This window comes from Rana temporaria, chromosome 1 (genome assembly GCF_905171775.1).
Source record: "Rana temporaria chromosome 1, aRanTem1.1, whole genome shotgun sequence".
In the NCBI taxonomy this organism is placed as follows: domain Eukaryota; kingdom Metazoa; phylum Chordata; class Amphibia; order Anura; family Ranidae; genus Rana; species Rana temporaria.
The window spans coordinates 543,734,748-543,760,423 of record NC_053489.1 but is presented as its reverse complement, the minus strand read 5'-3'; the positions used below and the strand labels follow the sequence as shown (position 1 = coordinate 543,760,423).

The 25,676-nt window shown below is 41.4% G+C and overlaps 1 protein-coding gene across 2 annotated transcripts in view; it reads left to right on the top strand.

Annotated features, from left to right (window-relative positions):
* Positions 1 to 25,676, top strand: part of SH3RF1 (SH3 domain containing ring finger 1) — a 245,177-nt gene that overhangs the window by 195,982 nt on the left and 23,519 nt on the right. The window contains exons 5-7 of one of the 2 annotated variants that reach the window (XM_040333067.1): positions 2,739 to 3,038; positions 7,825 to 7,935; positions 20,507 to 20,661. In XM_040333067.1, coding sequence (XP_040189001.1) covers positions 2,739 to 3,038; positions 7,825 to 7,935; positions 20,507 to 20,661 — 566 coding nt within the window. The remainder of the gene's footprint in view (positions 1 to 2,738; positions 3,039 to 7,824; positions 7,936 to 20,506; positions 20,662 to 25,676) is intronic. The other variant, XM_040333076.1, reaches the window with a different exon arrangement.

Sequence of the window (25,676 nt, the reverse complement as noted above, 5' to 3'; positions counted from 1 at the left end):
CCTGTTGTGTGTATGTACTGTCCGACAACATATGCACCTACGACAGGGAAAAAAACCTTTTAGGTCGATTTTTATAGAAGGATTGGGGGGATCCAGAATTTTTTGGACAACCCTATCTCCAAAATTTGGTGCCTTTCGGTAAATAAACCGAGGTTGTTCTGGTATTACGGTCCCCAAATGTGTGTCTCTAGCCAGGATATACCAATGTTTCCGAAAGATAGTTTCAAGATCCTTATATTGAGAATGGAAACCTGTTAGAAAACCCAAGTGATGTTGGCTATTTGGTTCGACAGATTCTTTCTTCCTCAGACATTGTCCCCTCGGTACATTTGCTACATCTCTTATGATGTTGTTCAATCTAGTTTCATTGTACCCCTTCTGTACAAATCTCTGTTTTAACATAGTTGCTTGTTCTATATAGTCAGATTCCTCAGTACAATTTCTCCTTACTCTTAGGAACTGTCCTTTCGGAATATTGTTTATCCACGCCGGATGATGTCCGCTTCGGATTGACAAGTAACTGTTCCGATCTGTCGTTTTGAAGTGTACTTTAGTCTTCAATTTTCCATCTAAATGTTCAATGTTGACATCAAGGAAATTGACTGAACTCTTACTGATATTATATTCAAGCTTGATGTTGTTACTATTGTTATTGAGATCTGTTAGGAACACTCTCAGATCCACCTCCGATCCCTCCCAAATGAGTAAAAGATCGTCGATGAATCTGCGGTAGAAAATAAGCTGTTGCTTCTGGTTACGGAAGATGTATCTATCCTCCCATTCCGCCATGAACAGGTTGGCGAGGCTGGGAGCAAACTTTGCTCCCATAGCCACGCCAACCTGCTGCGAAAAGAAGAAGCCATTGAACCAGAAATAGTTGTGCGCCATGCAGAACTCCAAAGCATGGCCGAGGAATTTCTTTTGGACATAGGGAATATCATCCCTCCTGCTTAGTGCTGCGCTCCTCGTTGCCGTAGTGATGAGTGAGACGCTATACACAGCTCCCGCCTATAGACAGTGGCGAGGATCTCACCCTATTGGACACTACAGTGCACGTGACCGGGTGATTTCCTCGCTCTCTCAGATGGTGCGATATACACACGCAAGAGGCGTGGTGTTAATCGTCACTGTCTGTTTCTATTTGCTGACAGCATCCTTAGATATACATAAAAGAGGGGATGGGTTGATTAGGCCATACCCATGAATAAGACAGGAAGTCGAAACATGTCGGGGCGTGGCCTAATCCATGTTTAGAAAGTCCTAAAGTTACATTCAAGACTGCTTGCAGCCATCTCGTAGCTATTTGGAAATTTCCATAAATAAGAAGTATCGTGTGAAGTGGTGTGCTGTGCCGAGGATTGCGGTGAGATCATTCAGTTGACCGAGGGTCCGCCGTGACCACTGTTATCCGCCATTGAGGATTTTGAAGTGTGCAGCGTTCTGTGTATACACAAAGTTGTTTATTGGAGTTTGTTTGTGAGTGCAACTTTTGGAGGTTTATTTGAGTGTATTTATTAAACTGGTCTTACGTTTTTACACTATTGTGCACCTTTCTTTTTTTGCATTGCTACTTGGAACATCCTTTTAAATTTGGAATTCATTTATTGGTGACACCGTGGAGATATTCTTATTTCAAGCTCGTTAGCCAAACACGAGAGTGGGAGGCATAGCATTGTGGTGAGTGTCCACTGTGAGGGGGGATTGGAGCACTGAACACTGAGGTGTGGTGGAAGTTCTGGAGAAGTGGATTAATCACACTGAAGTTACATAATCGGATAATAGCCTTAAAAATTTGGGCCAATTTGTTGTTGGGCAGATTACAAAACACAAATTGCCGCAAAAACACATTACATGCTTTTCTGCAGCTTCTCCATTGTATATTGAACCAAAAAAAATAAAAAATTGCACCGTTTTGCATTAAAAAGTCCTTGTCCTTTCCAAATAGGCAGCAGCTAAAAAAAAATCATGGATGTGAACGTGTCCCATAGGAAAACATGTAAATGAACTGTAGTGTGTTTCTGCAAAAACAGAGGTGTGACCCCAGGCCTGAGATGTTTAGTAACATAATGGGGTTAAAAAAACAAAATAAGTACAAAAAGAGCAAATTATTGCTACTGTAAGGGATTCATTTTTTTTACTGTGGGAAAGTGAAAGTAATATTTACAGTAGCGATTTGCTTTTTTGTACTCTAAAAGGGCTAATTTTTTTTTTTTTAACCCCATTTATGTTACTGGCCGATTAATCGTTTATGAAAATTGTAATCGATTAATTTCATAATCGATTAGTTGTCAATTAATCGATTAGTTGTTTCGGCCCTAGTGCCATCAGCCACATTTTATAGGAAAAAGGTGCCTGGGGTCACCTCAGAAGTGCCCCTAGCGAGGAGAAGGAAAGTTTGGACTATCTCTGTACCTCAAGGACATAGACAAGGATATATATATATACTTTTATAAAAAAAAAATATGATTTAATAATATATAGAAAATTAAAACATTGTGGAACAAGACCACATTGACAGAAATTGTTAAATATAGTCAATAGTTACAGCCATGTGTACTGCTTAAACATTGTAGAAGAGTTGGCATTTGTCACAATCTGCTACTTGTAGGGATGCTTCGGAACTTTGACCCCCAAAAGAGCCACAGGTTTATCTGCATTTTTGTGTCATGTGTGCAATAGAAAAGGTGTTTTTGCTTCCATGTATCATTCTAGCTGTAAACCATGTCTCTTTGTTTCAGTTTAATTCAGCGGCCAAGCAGCTCATAGAGTTGGACAAGCCCTCAGGAGTAGTGGACTCTGGGGAAGGAACATCTGGAACAGCACATAGCAGCTCTTCCCAAAAGCACGCAGATGCCAAGAAGAACACCAAAAAGCGTCATTCGTTCACCTCGCTCACCATGTCCAACAAGTCATCGCAGTCTGTGCAGAACCGCCATTCCATGGAGATCAGCCCCCCAGTGCTCATCAGCTCCAGCAATCCCACAGCTGCGGCCAGGATAAGCGAGCTGTCTGGCCTGTCTTGTAGCGCACCTTCTCAGGTGAGAAAGATAGCCTTCAAAAAGAATATTGCACTTTGTAACATTTGCTAAGCCTACGACTCCTGCTTACTGAAGTAAAATACCATTCTTGTCTTCTTAAATTTCATATTCGCGCACATGCTACTTTTTTTTGCAACTGAAAAAGAAACAAAAAACTAATAGTCTTAATTCATATTACTATGCAATTTCCAAATATCATGGCGTCACTGACTCTACCCATTCAGTCTGGCATTTCAATAAAAGCTGTCCATGTTGTCGGTAGAAAAAAATGCAATGGAGAATGACTGACATGAGTAACTCGGACAATTATTGTTTCAGACATTTTAGAAAATTGGTGCCAAGAAAAATGGATATATATATCCGTATTGTCACTATACAGATTCCATATCAACTTCTCTCAGTGCATGTTAAAAAATGTATGCGTTTTAGGTCTTGTGTGTCTTTGTTTCTTGGAATAATCTACTATTTTGAGAACTGCCCTTTTATGATGAAGAAACATGTTCTAAAGTAGTTTTTGTACGATGTACCCTCTGTGCTACTGCATGTCCATACTGTTATATTGCTACTGATTTCTAGGGAGTTCTTTGGGACAATCTTCTCCATATGCACATTTGCAGTCAACGGTCTTCACCAGAAAAGAGAGAAGAGTACAATTTCTCTGGCCTGCTCTTCAGTTCAGAATTGACCTTGGTAGACTGGATGAGGTGTGCTAGTAGAGCTGCACAATTAATCGTTAAAAAAATCGTGATCTCAATTCAACCCCCCTGACGATCTCCAATGCAGAGTTTGCCGATTCTTTCATATAAGTGGAGAGACTTATCTACTCAGCTGTCAAAAGAAAATATCCGGCAGTCTGCCAAGTTCTTAACAGGAAACATTGTAACTAATGCTTCCTTCTTAGATCAAATGGATAAACTTCTATGTGTAAAGAAAATATCCGGGCAGTCTGCCAAGTTCTTAACAGGAAACATTCTAACTAATTCTTCCTTCTTAGATCAAAGCTTCTTTGTGTAAAATCCAGGCAGTCTGCCAAGTTTGTATCGGGAAACGTTGTAACTAACTTCCTTTTTGGATCAAACTTCTGCGTGTAAATGCAGGAAGTTTAACCACTTAAAGTCCAAATCTTTTTCTGACATTTATTTCTCAAGTTAAAATCAATATTTTTTGCTAGAAAAAAAATTACTTGGAACCCCCAAATATATATATATTTTAGCAGAGACCCTAGGGAATAACATGGCAATTGCTGCAATATTTTATGTCGCACTGAAATTTGCGCAGCTGTTTTTCTAATGCATTTTTTGGGGGAAAAATACACTTCGATGAATAATAAAAAAAAAAAAAACAGTAAAGTTAGCCCAATTTCTTTTTTGTATTAATGTGAAAGATGATGTTACGCCACAAGAATCGTGAGAGAATCGAGAAGCAAAAGAATCGTGATCATCATTTTAGCCAGAATCGTGCAGCTCTATGTGCTAGGCATTGTTGAGCTTTCTCTGTGCACATTAGCAGTCCATGGTCTTCATCAGAGAAGAATGTGCTTTCTCAGGGTTGCTCCTCATTCCAGAATGGATCTTGGAAAAATGAAAGAGGTGTGCTAGGAACTGTTGAGCTTTGATAGGAAAATTGCTGTTACTTGACTGCTCTCAGATCTCTATTAACCTCCTTGGCGGTATCCCAGAGCATGACTCGGGGTGTTTTTTCCATGCTAGGATCGGTATCCCCGAGTCACGCTTGGGGTAGATGTGCAGAGCGTGCAGCGGCGCGGCTTACCTTCTCGCTGAATCCACAGGCTTGGTTTGCTTACCTTGTCCCTGGATCCAGCGATGCATCCCTGCTGTGTGAGCTAGCGGGTCCTCGCTCGATTCACAGTGTGCCCGTGTGCCGCGGATCTCCGTTCCCTGCGACGTTACGACGCACGGGGGCGGAGATCGGCGCCAAATTCAAAAAAGTAAACAAACCCATTACATACCGTATACTGTAATCTTATAGATTACAGTACTGTATGTAAAAAATACACACCCCCCTTGTCCCTAGTGGTCTGTCCAGTGTCCTACATGTTTTTATATAATAAAAACTGTTCTTTCTGCCTGCAAACTGTAGATTGTCCATAGCAACCAAAAGTGTCCCTTTATGTCAAAATTTGTTTTAGAGCAGCTAGAAAACAGTGATAATAAATTATAATCACTTGCAGAATTGTGCGATAGCGATTTGTGGGGAAATTCGTCATAAAAAAATAAAAGTAATGACAGCGACAATTCTGCAACTGAGCAAATTTCGGTGATTTTGAGATGATTACATTATTGAATCATTTTTATTATAATTATGTTATAATTGTTTATAATTATTTATTATATTATAATTTATAATTTTGTTTTTAAAAAAAATTCATACCCGGGATGCCTACTAGACTCTTGTTTGGTCAGATTTAAATGAGTTATTCCTAAGAATTGCAGGCCTACAGTATAAAACGCTAAATTTCCTTGCAAATAATTGTACCGCTTTTGGTACGTAATTCCAGACATACCGCCAGGGAGGTTAAAGTACCGATATTACTAGTGCAGCAGTGTTTACTGGATTTGCACACCATGTACAGTTATAGGAAAAAGTTAAAAAACCTTTTCAAATATCTGTGGTATGCAGTAGGCAATGATGGCGCATTCCTAGAGATTCCATCCGCAGGACTTTAGCTCTAGCGTCTCTTGGCCCAGGAAGGTTGATTTTCACCTCAGTTCTGGCGCATTCCTTCACTGAGGACCACCAGTGCTGATTTCCTAGCGCTGGTTGCTGACGTATCATGCTCCCAAACTTCTGCATTTTACAATTCGAGTGTAGTGAGAGGCGCACCCTGAAGACACCTTTTCAGCGCACTTAAATTGTACTTTGCACTGTTTTGACTCGTATATAGTTAAACACAGAAGCTTGAAAAAAACTGTCTAGAGGAAAATATTTTGTATATTATAAATGACGTGCAGGAGAAGATTACAGTATGTGAGTCATATACTTTCTTTTATTAGGTGGGTTGTACATTAGCCTGATTTAACATTTAATATGAATTTACCATTTGCTGTCAGCCTAGAATGAGAATATGGAAAACAATGAGTCACACCATGACAAATGGTCTGGAGTAAGTTTTTTTTTTACCTGATCACCTAACTGAAAATGTCACTAGTTGGTTTATTTTATTAGAGTATTACCTGTGCAAACAGGAAATTATGAGGACCTGAAATTAATGTCTACATTAACTCGATGTCACTACTAAATGTCACTGTTATTTGTTTACCACTACATAATTTTCTCATGAAAAGAAAGCATAGGATTATCACGTCAAGCAGTAAAATTAAGAGAGCCTTTTTCCTAAGCATATTTGAAAGGAATCTTATTTTTATGGGTGCTTGTCCCACAGCAAGGGCATTCCATTAAGCTGATATAGTACAACTAAGCTGGTCCAAGCTAATTGCCACATGACTTACTAGGCGTATGCTAATTAAATGCAGAAATATAAATAAATGCCATAATACAGTTGAAAGTAACTTTACAGAAACCAGAGCTTATTTAAAACTGAATATATACATACAGCCATGGCCAAAAATACTGGCACCCATGCGTTTCTGTCAGATAATGCACCACTTCACACAGAAAATTGTTGCATTTACAAATGTTTAGGCGATCTCATGTTTATTCCTTTTGTTTGTATTGGTATGACACAAAAAAAAGTGGAGAAACAATAAGCCTAATCTGACACACTCCATGCAAAACTCCAAAAATGGACTGGACAAAATTTCTGGCACCCTCAATTTAATGTTTGGTAGCACACCTCTTGGACAAAATAACTGAAATCAAATACTTCATGTAACCATTGGTGAGTTTCTTACACCTCTCTACTGGAATTTTGAACCACTCTTCTTTTTCCAACTGCTCCAGATCTCTGATTGGAAGGGTTTATTTTCCCAACTGCTGTTTTGAGATCTCTCCACAGGTGCTCTATGGGATTTAGATCTGGACTCATTACTGGCCAGCGCTTTGCCTTAAACCATTTATGGGTGCTTTTTACCATGTTCTTTGGGTCATTGGAAAAAAGAAATGTTTCTGGACTGCCGCACTCTGATAGGCGATTTATTGAAACAAAATAAACAAAGGATAAAATCCAAAGCTGTATAACATCCAAAAAATCATGCAACACTGCAATCAATGGTAAAAAGTGGACATAGGGGACAAAAAAGCCAACATGTTTCACATCATGGATAGATGCTTAGTCATAGCTAATGCTCATGCTATGACTAATCTATCCATGATGTGAAACATGTTGCTGCTCATTCTCTTCTCCATGTGTGGCACACAGAGACAAACAGAAAGGTTGAGTACATTTTTCACCATTTGAACTGGTTTCTACATTGTCAGCACCTGTTAATCGATACAGGTGAGTTTAGTTAAAAATCACAGGACCGTCACAAATTTGTATGCAATTATTTCTTCAAATTTTGAGAAGATACCAATAATTTTGCCCAGTCCATTGGAGTTGTGTGTGAAATGTGTCAGATTTGCTTTTTGTTTCTCCTCTTTTTTTGTGTCCTACCAATATAAACAAAATGAATAAACAATGCCTAAACATTTGTAATTGAATCAATTTCTGGGCAAAGTGGTGCATTATCTGACAGTAATGCCTGGGTGCCAATATTTTTGGCCATGACTGTAAATAGTAAATCTTCAAAGTTATCATGCCTCTGCTTTAACTTTAATCTAAAAATATAGAATTTAATTTTATTTATTTTTTTCCTTAATTTGTTAGGTCCATATCAGTACTGCAGGGCTTATTGTGACTCCGCCCCCGAGCAGCCCTGTAATAAGTGGCCCTACATTTACATTTCCATCGGATGCCACCTATCAAGCTGCTTTAGGAGTAAGTAGCAGGCCTGATTTCTTTCTGTTATAGCATAAGTAGTGAGTCTGGTGTTTTTATCTTCTTTTCGGGGAAACGGTCTTAATGCCTAAACTCTGTGGTAAATGATTACCGCTGCATTTTTTCTATTGCTGAAAATTGACTTAAAATTCTCTTGCTCTGGAATAAAATAGTGGCAAGTCTATTTCTTAATCACTGTAGATTCTCCTTTCAAATATGCTGTTTTTTTTTTTTTTGTCGGAAGACACACTTCACTCGGAGTAGAGTAGGTAACGATAACCTTTTTTCTTTTTTTTTCCCTTTCTGCACCAGAATATTAAGTTTAGTCGCTCTCTGATCTCTGAAATTTGCATTTCCAACTTTCCTCTGTTCTCTGAGAACCAGAAGCTTCTGTGGGAGGAAATCATAGTCTTCTAGGTCTAAAAGAGCTTGACAGGTTTTATGTCTTTCTGATCTTTGAGGAAAAAGCAGGCTTAAGATCTTTCTTCTCAGAAATAGAAGGTCTAACTGCATTTCTTTGTGATCCAAAGTAAATTCTACCCCTAAACGTCTTGGTGAGAGAGCATAAGGTGTCGCCTTTCATGGAGTAGGGAAGTAGGAGGCCTGGCAGCTTTTAACTTTCAGTACATAGTGAGCAAGTAGCTAGTATGCTCTGAAATAAGTTTCCTTCACAAAAATACTTACAATATATACCACCCTGTATTTTAGATGTCGGTGAAGGGATTGTAACCTCGTATATAACTTGCAAACACGCATGTTAATTTTGTTTAAATCTACATTAGCAGTAAAACTGATGACATTGCATACCTTTTTCCTAAAAAGTATAGATTTTCTTCTATTCCCACAAAGCACTATTCAAGTTCTTCCTACAGCTGCCTCTTTATCCTGTTCCTTTTTTGAAGCCCACTGTATTTATCGATTGTCTTCAGTTTCTCTGAGGATTGCAATGATTTATCGGCCTCATGGTTCCTTGATGCCTGGCTTTCACACTGGAGTGGTGCGCTAGCAGGATGGTAAAAAAAGTCCTGCTAGCAGCATCTTTGGAGTGGTGTATATACCACTCCTCCAACCGCTCCTGCCCATTGAAATCAATGGGGCACCGCGGCTATACCGCCAGCAAAGCGCCTCTGCAGAGGTAAAACCACCCCGCTATCGGCCGAATAGCGCAGTGTAATTGACAGTAAGGCGCCGCTAAAAATAGCAGTGCTTTACTGCCAACGACTCCCCCGCCCCAGTGTGAAAGGGGCCTTAAAGGGTCACTAAAGGAAACATTTTTTAAGCTAAATAGCTTCCTTTACCTTACTGCAGTACTGGTTTCATGTCCTCATTGTTCGTTTTTGCTTTGAAGTGGCTGTAATTCTGCTGTGATCTCCACACTTCCTGGTTGCCTGTTTCCTTATAACCACAGTACTGGGAGATTTTCACGGTGGTCTAAGCTGTCATTACTGTGTGTCTAAAACTCCTCAGAACCAATCAGATTAATTTTAAAAACAAAACACTGCCCTGGATTTGTTTTGTTTTGTTTTTGTTCTGTGAGTCTTCCTGACTCACCTCTCACCCGGAACTTCATGTATGTCCTTTAAAACCGAAAGTGAAACTAGAGGCACATTATATGATAGATTAAATTCAATTTTTAATCATTTTTAAAAGCAATCAGTTAACTTTTATGTCTCTATACCCAAGAAACAGTCATTTCAGCAAAAAAATGTTTTTCCTTTAGTGACCCTTTAAGGATAACACCCCAGCTTCTTCTCCTGCTCCTCAGCCCAACCTCTTCTTTTGGCTTGATGCAATGGACACACGCTACTGCTTACTCCAATGGCAACTATCACGACCTTGTATTCTCCCATCTCTTCACTTTCTTCAACCTTTCCAACACCCCTTTTCCTCTCTCTCATCACATCCTTATTATTTTCACACTTTTCCTATCTTCAAGGTGGTTCTAAAGCCTCAAGTTTTTTTTACCTTAAAGTGATTGTGAACAATCACCTTGTAAAACAACCCATTCAGTTTGAAATAGAAATGAAAGGCAAAACATTTTTGTATAGATATAAAAAAGTATTATAAATACTTCCCCTTTTTTTTTTTATAAGTAATCGCATTCCCTCTGTTCTCAGCTGCATACGAGCCAGGGGGAGTAGAAGCAGTCTGAGCTTCCCAGTGAATGGCTGTTCATTGGGGGGGGGGGCAGGACATGTCTGATCATTAGAGGAGAGTATATTGAGTTCCCAGCATAGCTAGACAGCTGACCACGCTATTCTCTCCTGCTTAGTGTGGTCAGTTATTAATAGGAAAGAAAGGGCACTAACAGGAACACCAGGAATTTTACATAAAGGAAGAAATACAAAGAGAACAGGATACTTTCTCATACAAGCACATTGTACAGCAGGTACATATCAGGAATATGAAGTGGTGAGGTAGCAAGCATTCTAATGCATTCTAAAAAAACACCTCTGCTGCCTTCTCTGAGAAGGTCGTGAGAAGTTTGCTGTACTAACGACAATTTTAGTACAGCAATCTCCCCACTGAGCTGCTCCCCCCCCCCCCCTAGAACACACAAGCGCTGATTGAATGCTGTTTGGCAGATGTTTTTCTGACATGCATATTCTACTGAAGACGGACTGCTCTGCATATAACAATTTCTGTTGAACCGGCCGATACTCGGCTCTTGTGTACCCGGCATTACAAGTAGTAAGATGAATTTCAGGAAGGGATAGTAACTTTATCCCTTTAACAAAACCATTCCAGAGAACAATAACTTTTTCTGTGTAAAAATGTGCTGTTTTTGGACTCTGCTGTCCCCAACAGTTGTAGAAACAATAAACATGTGGTACTTCTGTTTGGTTTCACCTCCTCTGCACATCACTGCAGACGGGCCTCAGTAAAAAAAGTAGTAATACTGAATACATTGGATCTCTGCCAATGTATGGCAAGCTTTCAGCCACTGAATCGTGCTGTACATGAAACAAGTCTTACCATCTACAGTTACCAGTGATGCTGGGGCTGTCAGAACTTACATTCTTACTTAAATTACTATCTTTTATTTCCCAGGAAAGCAGCCATGCTTAATGCAGACATCAAGATATTCTGGCTAAGGGGGCACCCGTGTTCACACGTGCTCCTGATCAGGGCTGTCTTAATGAGAGGGCACACTTGGGCACTGCCCAGGGGCCCCAACTGCATGGGGGGCCCCTGCACTTTCCCCAAAGCAGCTGGTCCTTGAGCCCACGCTGCCCTGAAATTGGGGGCCCCATGATGGCACTGAGAGTGATAGATACACAGGGGACGCAGTCTGCCTCCTACCTACTTTATGTCTGTTTACCTGCACTGTCATCATTGTAGGGGCCCCGGAGCATTACTTTGCTTAGGGGCCCATAATGCTATTAAGACGGCCCTGCTCCTGAGTGTGCATCACAGAGGGCCTGTAAGCCATGCCCCTGCACCCTCGTCATGGGAGTTTGACTGACAGCAGCAGGAACCCATGGCTTTTGCTGCTCTCAGGGTATCCTGTGATACCAGGAAGTGAGAGGAGGGGCGCTGCAGCGGGAGGAGTCAAGTGTTTAGGAAGAGGGGTGGGTAGAACAATTAATGGGGCTTTTTATCTTAATGCAGGGAATACATTAGGGAGGAAACAAAATACATTTTTAACTTTCGAACCACTCTAATGTTTAATTGATTTGAATGGAAACGCATTTGCTCTAAAACGGAGAAGTGTGAACTTGGTGTTAGTTATGCATGTTTGCTTTTCCTTTTACATTTTTAGCGTTTGCTTTGGGAAGTTTACAGTTACTGCTGCTAATCTTCATAGCACTAAAAATGTTAACAGTAAAAGTCATCAATGAGTCATAAGGAAGTGATTTGCTAGAAGTGCATTAAGGAGACAGCAGAAAATTAATAACCAGAGAACGTGCATGCAATTATTGTATTACATAGACAGCAACTGTCAAAGCTAGCTAGAAAAGGTCATTGAAGAGATCACAGGCCTAAGTAGTGCCAAGCTGAAAGGTTGGGTTTAAAAATGTAGGTAGATCTGTAAAATGCAGTGTTATATGGGCAGAGCCTTTTGTTTGCTTTTGCCATGTTTATGCAATATATTCCTTTTTTTTTTTTAACCTTTTATGACAACTAGATATATTCTACTATGGCCTTGTATTCCATTAGGTTTTACATTTATTACATTGACTTTTTGTGCCGCATTTAGGAGTGAATTTATGCAAATATCGGGTATTTTTTGAACACAGGTAATATGTTTCTAGTCAACACCATGCAGATAAGTAGTACTGACATCCCTGGCTGCCTACTTTTTCCATGTCGGTGATTTAAGAAGTGTTGTCAGTTAGGTAGATTCAGAGAGATTGGATTATCTTCAGGGCGACGTAGCCTAGCCTGTTTAGGCTACACCGCCGTAAATTAACTAGGCTAGTAGTGATTTTCAATCTACTTACCTGCTAATCTACGGTGGCGTAGCCTAAAACGAGCGGGCGTAAGGGCGCCTAATTCAAATTGGTTGGAGGGGGGGCGTGTTGTATGGAAATGAGGCTTGACCTCACGGTTTTTGACGCTTTTTTGCTACTGTGCATGCGCCAGGCGCCTACATTTCCCAGTGCGCATTGCGGCTAAGTACGCCGTACGGGCCTATTGATTTCGACGTGGACGTAAACGACGTAACTCCCGATTCGCGGACGACTTTCGCTAACGATGTAAAAAATTCGAACCTCGCGGCGGGAACGGCGGCCATACTTTAACAATGTTATTCCACTTCATAGGTGGAATAACTTTAGGCCGCCTAAGGCCTTACGGAAACGACGTAATTCGACTGCGGCGGGCTGGCGTACGTTCGGGAATCGGCGTAAAAGCTAATTTACATATTCTACGCCGGCCGCAATGGAAGCGCCACCTAGCGGCCATCTGAAAAATTGCAAGCTAAGATAGAACGGTGCAAGCCGGCCTATCTTGGCTTTGTTTAAGCGTATCTCTGTTTGAGCATACGCTTAAACATACTATCTACTGATAAGCCGGCCTAACTCTTTCTGAATCTACCCAAGTATGCCTAGGTTCACACTGAGTGCGGGAATGGAATGAGCTGAACTCGCGCAATTTAATTCCCGCATGTCATTGGGGCGATTTCAAAATCATCCGTTGTGGGTTTCCTGCACAGATGTCAATGGAAATCGCATCCCGAAATCGGCAAAGGTAGTACAGAAACTACTTTTGGAAATCTGTACAATTGCCGCCAATTTGGCATGCCAAATCGCACCAATGTGAACCAGGGCTAAGGAAAAAAATCAGTGCAGCAGCCAGGCAAAAGTATTTTTAGGATGAGGTCAACAGCGACAGCTTATTTGGGCACACAATACTGCGTGCTGATTGGCACTACAGGCTGAGTGCTGCTCTACAGGGGATTACAAGGCTAAAATGAAGCCAAATTCAGGTACTTGGACAAGTTGCTATTAAAAAAAAAAAAAAAACTGTAATGATACACTACCTTAAGGAAATTGCTACAGCAAGGTATGCTACTATAAGTACATCTCGTGCAGATTGCAAGTTGGTGTTTAGTGGAGATGGCAAAATGTGGAAAAAGGGTCACTTTAATGTGCACCTCTCATGTCTGCCTAGAGTTCAGCTTTAAGAAAACGTAGCTAGAAACATTGAAAAGTAACGGTATATTTACAGTATAAAAATGTTATAGCAATTTGCCCAGTGAAAGTCCATTTGTTCTGTGCAAATTGTGCGCGACAAATTGATTTAAAATGGGGAAATACCGCAAAACCACTAGATGGCTCTAAAGTGGTTGTAAAGGCTGAAGTTTTTTTTACCTTTTTTATGCATTAAAACCAAAAACCTGTGTGCAGCCCCTCCAATACTTACGAAAGCCGAATCTCATTCCAGCAATGTGCATGAGAGCAGCGTCTCTCCTGGGTCTCTGCCTCTTCATTGGCTGAGACACAGCAATGGGAACCATTGCCGATGCCACCAATCACAGCCTTAGAGGAGGGAGCATGAGGGATGGGCCAAGCCACGCTCTGTCTCTTATGGACACTTCAAAGCTGCTCTGTAACAAGCAGGCATGAGTGCCTCCCCAGTAAGTGGCTTGCTGGGGGGGGGGGGGGAATGTGACAAGGGGGAGGGACCCAAGAAAAAAAGGATTGGAGCTTCCCTGTGCAAAACCACTACAAAGACCAGGTAGGTATGACATGTTAACCACTTAAGGACTGCCTCCTGCACATATTCCTTGGCAGAATGGCACGGCTGGGCACAGGCACGTACATGTACGTTGCCTTTAAGAGCCCAGCCGTGGGTCGCAGGCGCGCGCACGCGACCCGGTGCAAAACGCAGCGGGACCCGCGGACCCAATCGTCAACGGTGTCCCGTGATCGGTCACAGGAGCTGAAGAACGAGGAGAGCTGTGTGTAAACACACCTTCCCCGTTCTTCACAGTGGCGCTGTCATTGATAGTCTGTTCCCTGATATAGGGAAAGACGATCAATGACATCACACGTCCAGCCCCGCCCTCTTACAGTTAGAAACGCATATGAGGTCACACTTAACCCCTACAGCGCCCCCTAGTGGTTAGCTCCTAAACTGCAATTGTCATTTTCACAGTAATCAGTGCATTTTTATAGCACATTTTGCTATGAAAATGACAATGGTCCCAAAAATGTGTCAAAATTGTTCGATGTGTCCGCCATAATGTCGCAGTCACAAAAAAAATCGCTGATCGCCGCCATTAGTAGTAAAAATATTTTTTTATAAAAATGCCATAAAACTATCCCCTATTTTGTAGATGCTATAAATTTTGCGCAAATCAATCGTTAAATTATTGTTTTTTTCTTTTTCTTTTTTACCAAAAATAGGTAGAAGAATACGTATCGGCCTAAACTGAGGAAAAACAATTTTTTTTATATCTTTTTTGGGGATATTTATTATAGCAAAAAGTAAAAAATATTGATTTTTTTTCAAAATTGTCGCTCTATTTTTGTTTATAGCGCAAAAAATTAAAACCGCAGAGGTGATCAAATACCACTAAAAGAAAGCTCTATTTGTAGGGAAAAAAGACGCCAATTTTGTTTGGGAGCCACGTCGCACAAACGCGCAATTGTCAGTTAAAGTGACGCAGAGCCGAATCGCAAAAAGGGGCAAGGTCCTTAACCTGCATATTGGTCCGGGTCTTAAGTGGTTAAAGGGATAATGAAGGCTCATGCGGTTTTCTTTTAAGTATAGATGGGCTCAGGCGTGTCCTAGTCCCATCCCACCTGCACAAACGCGCCAGGTTGCTAATCACAGGCAGTGAAGCATTTTCTGGTCCGCAACTGCACAGAACGGGAAACGTCTCGATGCCTGTGATCAGCGGTGTGCATTGTCGGCTTCCTGGCGGGATTGGACAGGTGGGTTGGGGCTAGGATCCCGAACACATCTGAACCCATATCCACCGTTAAGTATGAGACTGAGAGCCATCTAGTGGCCAAATGCAGTATTTTCTGTTTTAAATCAATTAAAAACCTTAATCTTGCACAGGAAATGGCCTAATAGCATTTGTTTGCCTTGTTGTACAGAACAAATTTACATGCACTTTCACTGGGCAGATTGCTATGCCATTTTTTATTATTATTATTATTTATTTATTTTTTTAAGAACTGCACTCATTGAGTATTGTGATTTACTTTGCACTTTTTCAGTGGATAGTTAAAATTGGCATCTGCAGATATACAGACATTCAAGAAAATGAAATAATAATGGTTCTCTGTAGTGATAACCAAGGAGTCCACAGAAAGCACTTTGTGCCAAGTCTAGGAGATTATTTGAGCTGTTAAGCAGTTTTCCCTAGATGAATACTGCATTGTCTGCATTTTATAAAAAATACTTGATGCCTTTTGGTTCATGGGCCAAACAAATGAACAGGCGTTGGTGATCATGGGGGTTAATATTAACCCCTTCTCTGCCTGCCAATTTATGGGACTTTGGGCTATTCTGGGCCTGTAAGTCCCACATGACAAGAAAATAAATAGCTTGTGTGTATGGAGACACGTCAGGCAGCCAGATTTTTCCCCTTGCTGTTCTGTTGAACTCCATACAACATTTTTCTTCTCTGTTAAAAATAGAAATGGGAAGAAAGTCGGAAACTAGAGAGCAATATGTTTGCCAGTTGGAACCTTGCAATGAAACTGAACACAGAAGACACATTTTCGTGTCTAGAAAAGCCCGTGGGTGTTAACATGCCAAGTGGATTAGGGTACATCTAGATCCAGTCCTTATTATGACATGATGTAGATTTCTGATTTGCCTAATTGGATATATTTTTTTCCCCTGTAAGTTTGTGAAGCCGTTAAGGAAAATGATGGCTCTGAGGCAGACTGCCTTTTTTGTTTCTTCTTAAGTTTTGCTACAGAGAATCTCAAAGCACTGTGTAATGTTTTATGGATTAGCGGCTAACAATTGCATTACTGCTTTTCAAAGACAACCTTATGTGCCTTTTACAGATTTTCTACCCTCAGCACTGATACATTTCAAAGGGTGGCAGTGTTAATAGACAGAGTAAAAGAAGAGAGACGGGGAGAAAGTGGGAACAATAACCCGGCACACATCAAAGGGGTTTGGTATAAAATCCTCGGTGCTGTGGTTTCATGGTTTCAGGTAGGCTGCAGCTGAATTGGAAGGCTTTCCAGAACAGTTTCCGGCTTATGACTTAACTCTTTACATAAATGGAGTGTTTATGTACTATCCACATGCTGTTTTCATTGTTTAAATACTGACTGCATATTTCGATTTTAATGCTCGGTTGACTGTTATGTAGCTGTCGCTGTTGTTTTTTTTATTTGCCAGCGGTTTGCATTGTTTCCATCGCAAATTCCTCCTCCTTTCTGTAGAGAGGACACAATGCCTGTTTGAGTACTCTATCATAAAGAACACGTAACGCAACTGATTATGGCTCAAGCTGGCCAAAAAACGCAGGGATCCAATCAGTTGGCGATCAGTTGGCGAAGAGTCATTTGATCCCAGCTCAATCTTTCCCTTCACTTGGCGTGCACATTCATAGGGCCTATTGTGTAACTTGCTATTACAATAAAAGCAAGCATATGGAAATTTCCATTCATCTCAATTTTATCAGCAATACAAAAGAAGAAATTCTGCAAAAGCGTTGCCTCCTCACGTTCACCAACAAATATTTGTATTGCGCAACACTAGCGGATTAGTGGAAATCCTATAAGACTAGTGGGGATCCCTGGAACATTTTGCATTTTGGAACTAAATCCCATTATCCTTTTTTCCTCTTCAGATGTCTTTATTTTTAGTTTGAGCTCTATTAAAGACTACTCAAAGTGATTGGAAAGTCTTGTTTTTTGACCTCTATTAAAGACTACTCAAAGTGATTGGAAAGTCTTGTTTTTAAAATACTTGCCTGCTCTGTGCAGTGGATTTGTACAGAGTGGCCCAGATCCTCCTCTTCTCGGGCCCCTCTTCGCTGCTCCTGGCCCCTCCATCCTGTCGAGTGTCCCCACAGCAAGAAACTTGCTATGGGGGCACCCAAGCCAAGCTGCAGCTCTGTGTGTCCATTCAGGCAAGGAGCTGCGGTTCCGCCCTGCCCGCTTTATTTTCTGATTGGCTCCTGCTGTTGTCAGTCAGTTAGCCAGAGACTTTAGTATCACTTTAAGTGTATGCAAAGAGTAAATATTTGCAACGTTGACCCTTCTTTTTCAAGACCTCTTCAATTTGCCCTGGCAAGCTGTCAATCAACTTCTGGGCTACATCTTGACTGATGGCAGCTCATCCTTTCTTAATCAGTGCTTGGAGTTTGTCAGAATTTGGGGGATTTTTGTTCACTCGCCTCTTGAGGATTGACCACAAGTTCTCGATGGGATTAGGGTCTGGGGAGTTTCCTGGCTATAAACCCAAAATGTTGATGTTTTATTCCCCAAGTCACTTAGTGATCACCTTTGCCTTGCATTGTTTGTCACCAAGCTGTTTTTTTTATGGTTGGGAGAAGTTGCTCACAGGGGATGTTTTTGTACCATTCTTTATTCATGGCTGTGTTCTTGGGCAAAATTGTGAGCCCACTCCCTTGGCTGAGAAGCAACGCCACACATGAATGGTCTCAGGATGCTTTACTGCTGGCATGACAGTTGGTAGCGCTCACCTTTTCTTTTCCAGACATGTTTTTTTCCAGATGCCCCAAACCATCAGGTAGGGGATTCATCAGATAAAATGACTTTACCCCAGTCCTCAGCAGTCCGCTCTCTGTACCTTTTTCATAATATCAGTCTGTCCCTGATGTTTTTCCTGGGGAGAAGTGGCTTCTTGACACCATGCCATCCTCCAAAAGTCTTCGCCTCACTGTGCATGCAGATGAAATTACACCTGCCTGGTGCCATTCCTGAGCAAACCCTGCATTGGTGGTGCCCCAAATCGGCTGTAGGAGATGGTCCTGGTGCTTGCGGGACTTTCTTGGGTGCCCTAAAGCCTTCTTTACAGATGCAGTGAAAATGGTTTTTTTATGGGATTAAGTTAATTTTCATGGCAAAGAGGGGCTTTGCAATTAATTTACAATTCATCTGATCACTCTTCATAATATTCTGGAGTATATGCAAGTTGCCATCATAAAAAAGAGGCAGCAGACTGTGTGAAAATTAAAATTTGTGTCATTCTCAAAACTTTTGGCCACGGCTATATATTGGTCAGACAGGGTGTTCTCATCCCACCTCTGCAGTCCTTGTATATTGTAGCTAGCAAGGAGATGGCTTCTTAATGACCGGCAAGAGGAATGCACAGGGCATGTCGGCCTTCTGTACCTGTGCATTCCTCTTCTTTGCTTTACTTATGTAAGTGCCTAGGGCAGAGACCGGCGCCAATTATTAAAAAGTAATCTCTTTGCTAGCTATGTTATCAGACGGCAGATGGAAGAGGAAAGTACCCCGTTCACCTTGATGCTGTACTTGCAAAGCACGTAGTAACATGAAACTAAGTACTACATGTAATTTGTACCCCTGAGGCAGCCTTTTTCAACCCAGGTGCCTTCAGATTTTTTCAGTGTTGCTTTGGCAAAATGCCTAAAAATTGCCCAAAACTTTGCACAAGCCAGCGGGCGGATGAAGCCTGCCTTTTAGTTGCACAAAGCACACGTTTTTACTGTGCACCATTACAACCTTCTAGCTGCCAGCATTCTAATGACAAATGATGTCACTGGTTGATAAGGAGCATATTGGGTGTCTGCACAGCATCCTTGTTTGTCCCTCTTCCGCCCCTCTCCATCAGCACAGGAGTCACATTAGCGGAGTGAGGGAGAAAAACTGAGGGAGAAGGGAAACCTTGGAATACTACCGTGTTTCCCCGAAAATAAGACGTACTCCAAAAATAAGCCGTAGCGTGATTTCGACGCAAGATCGAAATATAAGACATCCCCCCGAAAATAAGACGTAGCGATGGCGTGTCGAATCCCCGAAAATAAGACGTAGTGATGGCGTGTCGTATGCGTAGCGGTGCGGGCGGGAAAACAAGATGTGATAGGCGTACTGTACTGGTGCGGAGCTCAGGAGCTGTAAAGAAGTCGTGCAGCCCTTCTTATCTGCTCCACGGTATCTCTAAGTGACCGGAGAGGTGTCGGCAGCCCCATAAATACGGTAAGGTCGGCTCCATACTGTTGTACCATACTTGCCGGTAAAAAAAAATAAGACATTCCCCGAAAATAAGCCATAGTGTGATTTCTGGAGGAAAAATAAATATAAGACGGTGTCTTATTTTCGGGGAAACACGGTAGTCAGTACCAATGTGCAAAAGTGCATTTTCTTTGGAAGAATTAACACCTCTATGTGATGTAAAATTATTTATTTAGTTTTTCACATTTTAGAATGGAATGCGAAAAAAAAATGATGATAAACACTGAAAAAATAAACTAGAACAAGGGTTGATTTGTGTTTTTGTGGCTGTGGCAGATATAGAGAGATTTTCGAGATATAAAAGATGTAAAATATCTGTAACAAAAAATACACATTATTCAGCATGTCTGGTGAAAACATAATTACTTTTATTGCTTTTTATTATTAATGTAGGTTTTATACAGTAAAGTTCAGACCATTTAGCAGAAATGTACTATTTCAACAGATATCACAGATATGATCATCACAGTATTAGAAAGAAAAAAGCATTGTTCATTTTACAATGATGAAGGTTATAACTATACATAAAGGTGAAATGTGATATTTTTATCATGCTACATTGCATACAATTAAGGACCACTTAAATACCATTTTTTGGCTGAATGCTATTTATTTTGCTGCCCCAGTGCCAGTTGAACTGAGTAGGATAGCCTGGCTCACTCCAGAGGTGGGCATCATACCTTATGCCAGATTTCGCTGCCATTCTCTTCTCATACACATTTCTGGAAATAAGCATATACATCAGTTATAGAAAAAATGGACCAACTATATGCCTAAAAAACACTGGATCAATTAAGTAATTGTGACCGTTATTTTTCCCCAAAGTTTAATGTTTTATTGTGACCTCTGTAATGTTAAATGTTTCTGGACATTTTTAGCCTTCAGATTAGTGGAGTGATTTTTTATTTATTTTTTCCTCTTAGGATCTGAATCCACCTATTCTTCCTCCTCCACCACTGACTGCTGCTGTTATTGTCTCTACAACCTCTGGGGCAACATCTTCTACTGCTGGGCAGAGATTGGCTACTGGTCCTGCTGAACAAGTTGCACACCTTAGGCCATCCACCCGACCAAGCGTGTAAGTCCTTATGTTCTACCCAAAATGTATAGATATATGTGCATGCGCAGTTATGGGTTTTAGCTTTCACTATATACATTTACAATCAAAACGTTGGAGCCACAATTTGACAATAATCCTTGATAACTAGCTTAAAGCGGAGTTCCGCTGGTGGACAAAAAAATGAAGTCAGCAGCCACAAATACTGTAGCTGCTGACTTTTAGTATAAGGACACTTCCCTGTCCAGGGAGCCCGCGATGTCGACACCCCAGCCGATCTTCAGGTAGACTCCCGAATGCTGCCGCCACCATTCCTGGTAAGGGAACCAGGCAGTAAAGACTTTTGGCTTCACCCCTTGCACATGCACGAGTCGTTCTGATAGGTCCCAGAAGATAGCAGGGACCAAAGTGTCTCCCAGAAGACACCCAGGAGAGGAGGATTTGCCGGACATTGTGTAGATCGCCGCACAATGTGCAGCGATCTTTCCCTGAAGTGGGAGCAGATACCTAGATTTGACAGGTATCTGCTTCCCTCTTCCCCCTGAAAGGTGCAAAATGTGACACCAGAGGGGGGGAGGAATCCGAACAGTGGAAGTTCCATTTCTGGGTGGAACTCCGCTTTAAAGTGGTTTTAAAGGCAGAAGGTTTTTTACTCTTATGCATTAGGTAAAAAACCTTCTGGGTGCAGCTTCCCCCAATTATCTATTACCAAATATTAGTTGCTATGTACAGCTGCTTATGAAAAATAAACCAGACAGTTAAAGGAAACTTTTTCTTTTTTTGGTTTAGGTAAAATGCTACGGAACATGGTGCTAAATGTTTAAAAGATAATAGGTTATCAGCTTGCATATTATTACCTGTACGTTCTTCTACATTTAGGAAGATCAGTGGTTTCCATATAAAGCTTTACATTCCTAACATGATACTTGAGCATTTTCTGTGATAGTTGTGTGTGCAGGAAAGGGGGCTTTCATTGGATAACACATTTACAAAGGCCGACACATGGAATACATTGAACACTGTGTGCTAAATCATCCACAGAAAACCTGAACGTGACTTTTGAGAAAACGCATACCTGTTTTGCATTGGGCAAAATGGAATAGCTATTGTCTGATAGTGTTTTGTGTGTTTTTTCATTGCACGTGGTACCTGTGAGCATAAATACCCACACACAAACCCAGCTTATTAAAACTGTAAATGGTAGGCACTGATTTTGGCAGATATTAAAATCTTAAAGAGCCCTATGTTTGCAGTTCTAAATACCTAGTTTTATGAAATGACCATCTGAAACACATACAGAATGTTCAGCACAGATGCATCATCTGAAATCAGACTGTCAATGCAATGTACGACTTTGTGCATGCGCGCGGATTGTGAATCGATGCAACAGCAGACCTGGGGATTACACGTACACACTAGGGTGACCACGTGTCCCGGATTGCCCGGCACAGTCCCGCATTTTGCAGGTCTGTCCCGAGCACCTTCATTCTAGGACAATACGGTGTCCCGGAATGAAACTGATACAGCCACCCCCTCGAGCCAATCTGATGCCCCCAAAAAAGGCTGTCATATCACCACTTTACTCACTGACAGTACTTGTCCTGGCCGGAGCACAATCCCCGCCCCCTGCTTGTGATTGGAGAAATTATAAATCCTGCCTCTTGTGTCCAATCACTGTGCTGTGATTCGTTACAGCACAAGCTGATTTTTGGGAAGGGAGGGTGTCCCTGAATGGTAGTTTGGAAATGTGGTCACCTTAGTACACACACACATTACAAATATGATACCAAGTTGGTTTGCTGACATTGCACACCTGGTGCTTTTTACAGATTTCCAGCCTACTGGGACCCTTCAAGCCTGCATTACTATAGAGGAGTACTGGGACCCCCAAATGGGATAGGCTACTAGAACAGGGAGAAGAGGGAAGCAAAAACTTTGTGTGAACGAGGCAAGTTCACACCTGAGCGATTTTTCTGCTTGAAGCTTGTAGCTCTAAAATGCTCAACAAGCCAAATCCCATTCATTTCAATGGCCCCTGTTCACATCTGAGTGTTCTGTTGCCTGATGCTCAAAAAAGTACATCAGCTTCTTTTTTGGCAGATTACAAGCATTTTTGGCCCTATAGACTTCAAAAGAAACACCTGACTTGAGCAGAAAATCGTAAAAACGCTCAAATAGCATCTCCCCACCCCTAATTTTCTCTTTCTCCTCCCCCTAGTGCTTTTTATTGGCTAAACAAAAATGCCCGAAGTTGTAAAATGCTTGTAATACACTTCTAAAATGGTTTAAAAAAGCTTGTAAAAAAACGTCAGTAAATTAATTCGCTCATGTGTGAATTGAGCCTCATGCCGCGTACACACCATCACTTTATGTGATGAAAAAAAATTACGTTTTTAAAAACTTCACTTTAATTGACTGTGTGTGGGGGAAAACGTCGTTTTATGTCTTGTAAAAAACGACCAAAAAAAATTGAAGCATGCTTCAATTTTATGTGTCGTGTTTCAAAAGTGCACTTTTTACTTCACAGAAATTGACCGTGTGTAGCAAAAAACGTCGTTTTCTAAGACGTTTTTTCATCCACGCATGCCCAGAAGCTACTTATGAAGCGAGCTTCAATGGTAAAACGTGGTGGAACGTAACCTCACTTTGCAAGAACATTGTGAGAAAAACGATGGTGTGTAGGCAACTTCGTCTTTGAAAATTGAAGTTTCAAAAACGTCATTTTTTACTTCACAGAAAGTGTCGTTTTTTTTCATCACATAAAGTGATGGTGTGTATGCGGCATAAGAGTCACGTTTTCAGGTGTTTCTTTCAAACGTTTTTTGAAACCAAATCACACTTTTTTTTTTTTTTTTTCAAATAGGAGTTTTTCATGTGGCCAATGGAAAGCTGATACCAAGGCACAGGGCTTCTGTTTGAGCTGAAAAACGCTTGAAAAAACGCTCATGTCGTGCTTTTTCAGGAATTTCCATTGTAGTCTATGGGGACAAAAACGCTCAATTCTGCCTGAAAAGTAGCTCATGTACTTTTTTGAGAAACGGCCATTTTGCTACAAGCGACAGATTACTCAGATCTGAACAAGACCTATTGCAAACAATAGGTTTTTGCTTGTTGAACGTTTTTGAACTTCGAGCAGCAAGCTGCAAAACGTTGAAGTGTGAGTGGGGCCTGAATGAGAAGATAAGTGGACCTGTGTCTGGTTACCAGAGATTACAGAATATATATTTTGCAGGAAAGTATTTTTACACTCCAGACACACAGCTAATACCATGTTGAAAATGCATTCTTGACATATCACTATTGTGTATTGGTATGGGTTTGCCAGTTGCATTTTTAGTTTAAAGTCAGTTTGCCGTTTTTGCCATCTGTAGAGCACAGAGAAGTCTTACTAAGCTATACCAGCTTCATTCACATCAGTTATTGCTCCTTCTCGGATTGCTGGCTCTTTCAGTCATGTTTCTTCCAGTCCAGATGTGCGAGAAGAATTAAAGATTTCCCAATTACATGCAGAGCTCTTGATTGATCGGTCAAGTAAACATCACTTTGAAACGTGCTTTAGCGCGGAGATTTCATAAGATGCGCTGGCGAAGTGGAGTACCCTTATTGGGCGAAAGCCTCGTTGCTCCATGTGTTAAGCATTACTTACTGCGGGCAGACATCAAAGTTTGCACTTGAACAGAAACATTTGGGCATACAGTACAAAACGATTACAAATGAGAATGTTCTAAGTTAAAAAGTGAGACTTATTGTGTCTGGAATTTTTAGTGCTGGACTTTGTGTTTGGTTATGAAAGGCGCACCCTGGGACCTACACAGTATTATTATTCATAGCTAATAATTCCAGGTGTTTGGCATGGAGTCCATATGTTCTGCACAGGGATCAGAGGCGAACCAGTGACCCATACCTGGAGATATGTAATTAACATAGAATTCATTGGTGTGCAAAATGCTTGACTTGTTCATGATTACAGCCAATAATTAACATGGGGCTGTGAATGCACAGTAAACTGCATGCTAATAGCCATCATCATATATTCCCTTGTCTATGAAAAGTTCACTTGCGCTCCCAAAGGACATAACACATTAAAATTCTCTTAAATTGTATTTGTAACAATCAACAGCCACATCAGTTTTACTTTTTCCGCACAAAGAGATCATCATTTCCAGGCATCAGGAGGCATCCATTTCCCTGGAGCCCCAATTATAGTTCATTAGCAGGCCTAGAAGCTTTAAATTCCGTATGTTTTGAATTAAAGCATTATTTTGTTATCTAAATGCTTCTGTTTGAAGCATAGTATATATTATAGCGTAAGTGGGGAAAAAAGATCTAAAGAGGTTCTGTGAATATTTACAAGCCCCCCCCCCCCCCCGCAATTCTTTTTGGCTGAAGGTGACAGAGGCTCTCACATAATGCTTTGCTCTTCAAAAAAGATTATTATGGATTGGGCGTCATCACAGGAATATATTCCTACAAGTTTGAAAATCTTCCTGCCCGATAAGTGCATTTGACAAACTGGGTTGCTTGTTATTGGCACCTAGTAAATCTGAAATGGCCCCATTCTAACAAGTGATGTTTACAGTTGGGGATCATTAGGCCAGGGCCAATCCTAGGCAGGGTGCATTGCACCCAGGCGCCTGCAGAGGTGGGGGCGCCGAACATCTAACAGATTCTCTAAGGCCCCATACAGACGAGCGGACTGTCCGCTGAAAACGGTCCGCCGGACCGTTTTCAGCGGACATGTCCGCCCGGAGATTTCTGTCTGATGGTTGTACACACCATCAGACAGAAATCCGCGCGGACAGACAGCGCGGTGACGTGGTCGCGCCGTCGCCGCGACGATGACGCGGCGACGTGCGTGACCCTGGAAGGTCAATGCTTCCACGCATGCGTCGAATCACTTCGACGCATGCGAGTCTGTACAGACGACCGAACATGTCCGACGGACAACGGTCGGCTGGACAAATGTCCGCTGGAAACCTGTCCGGTCGGCCGTACACACGACCGAACTTGTCTGCTGAAACTGGTCCGCGGACAAG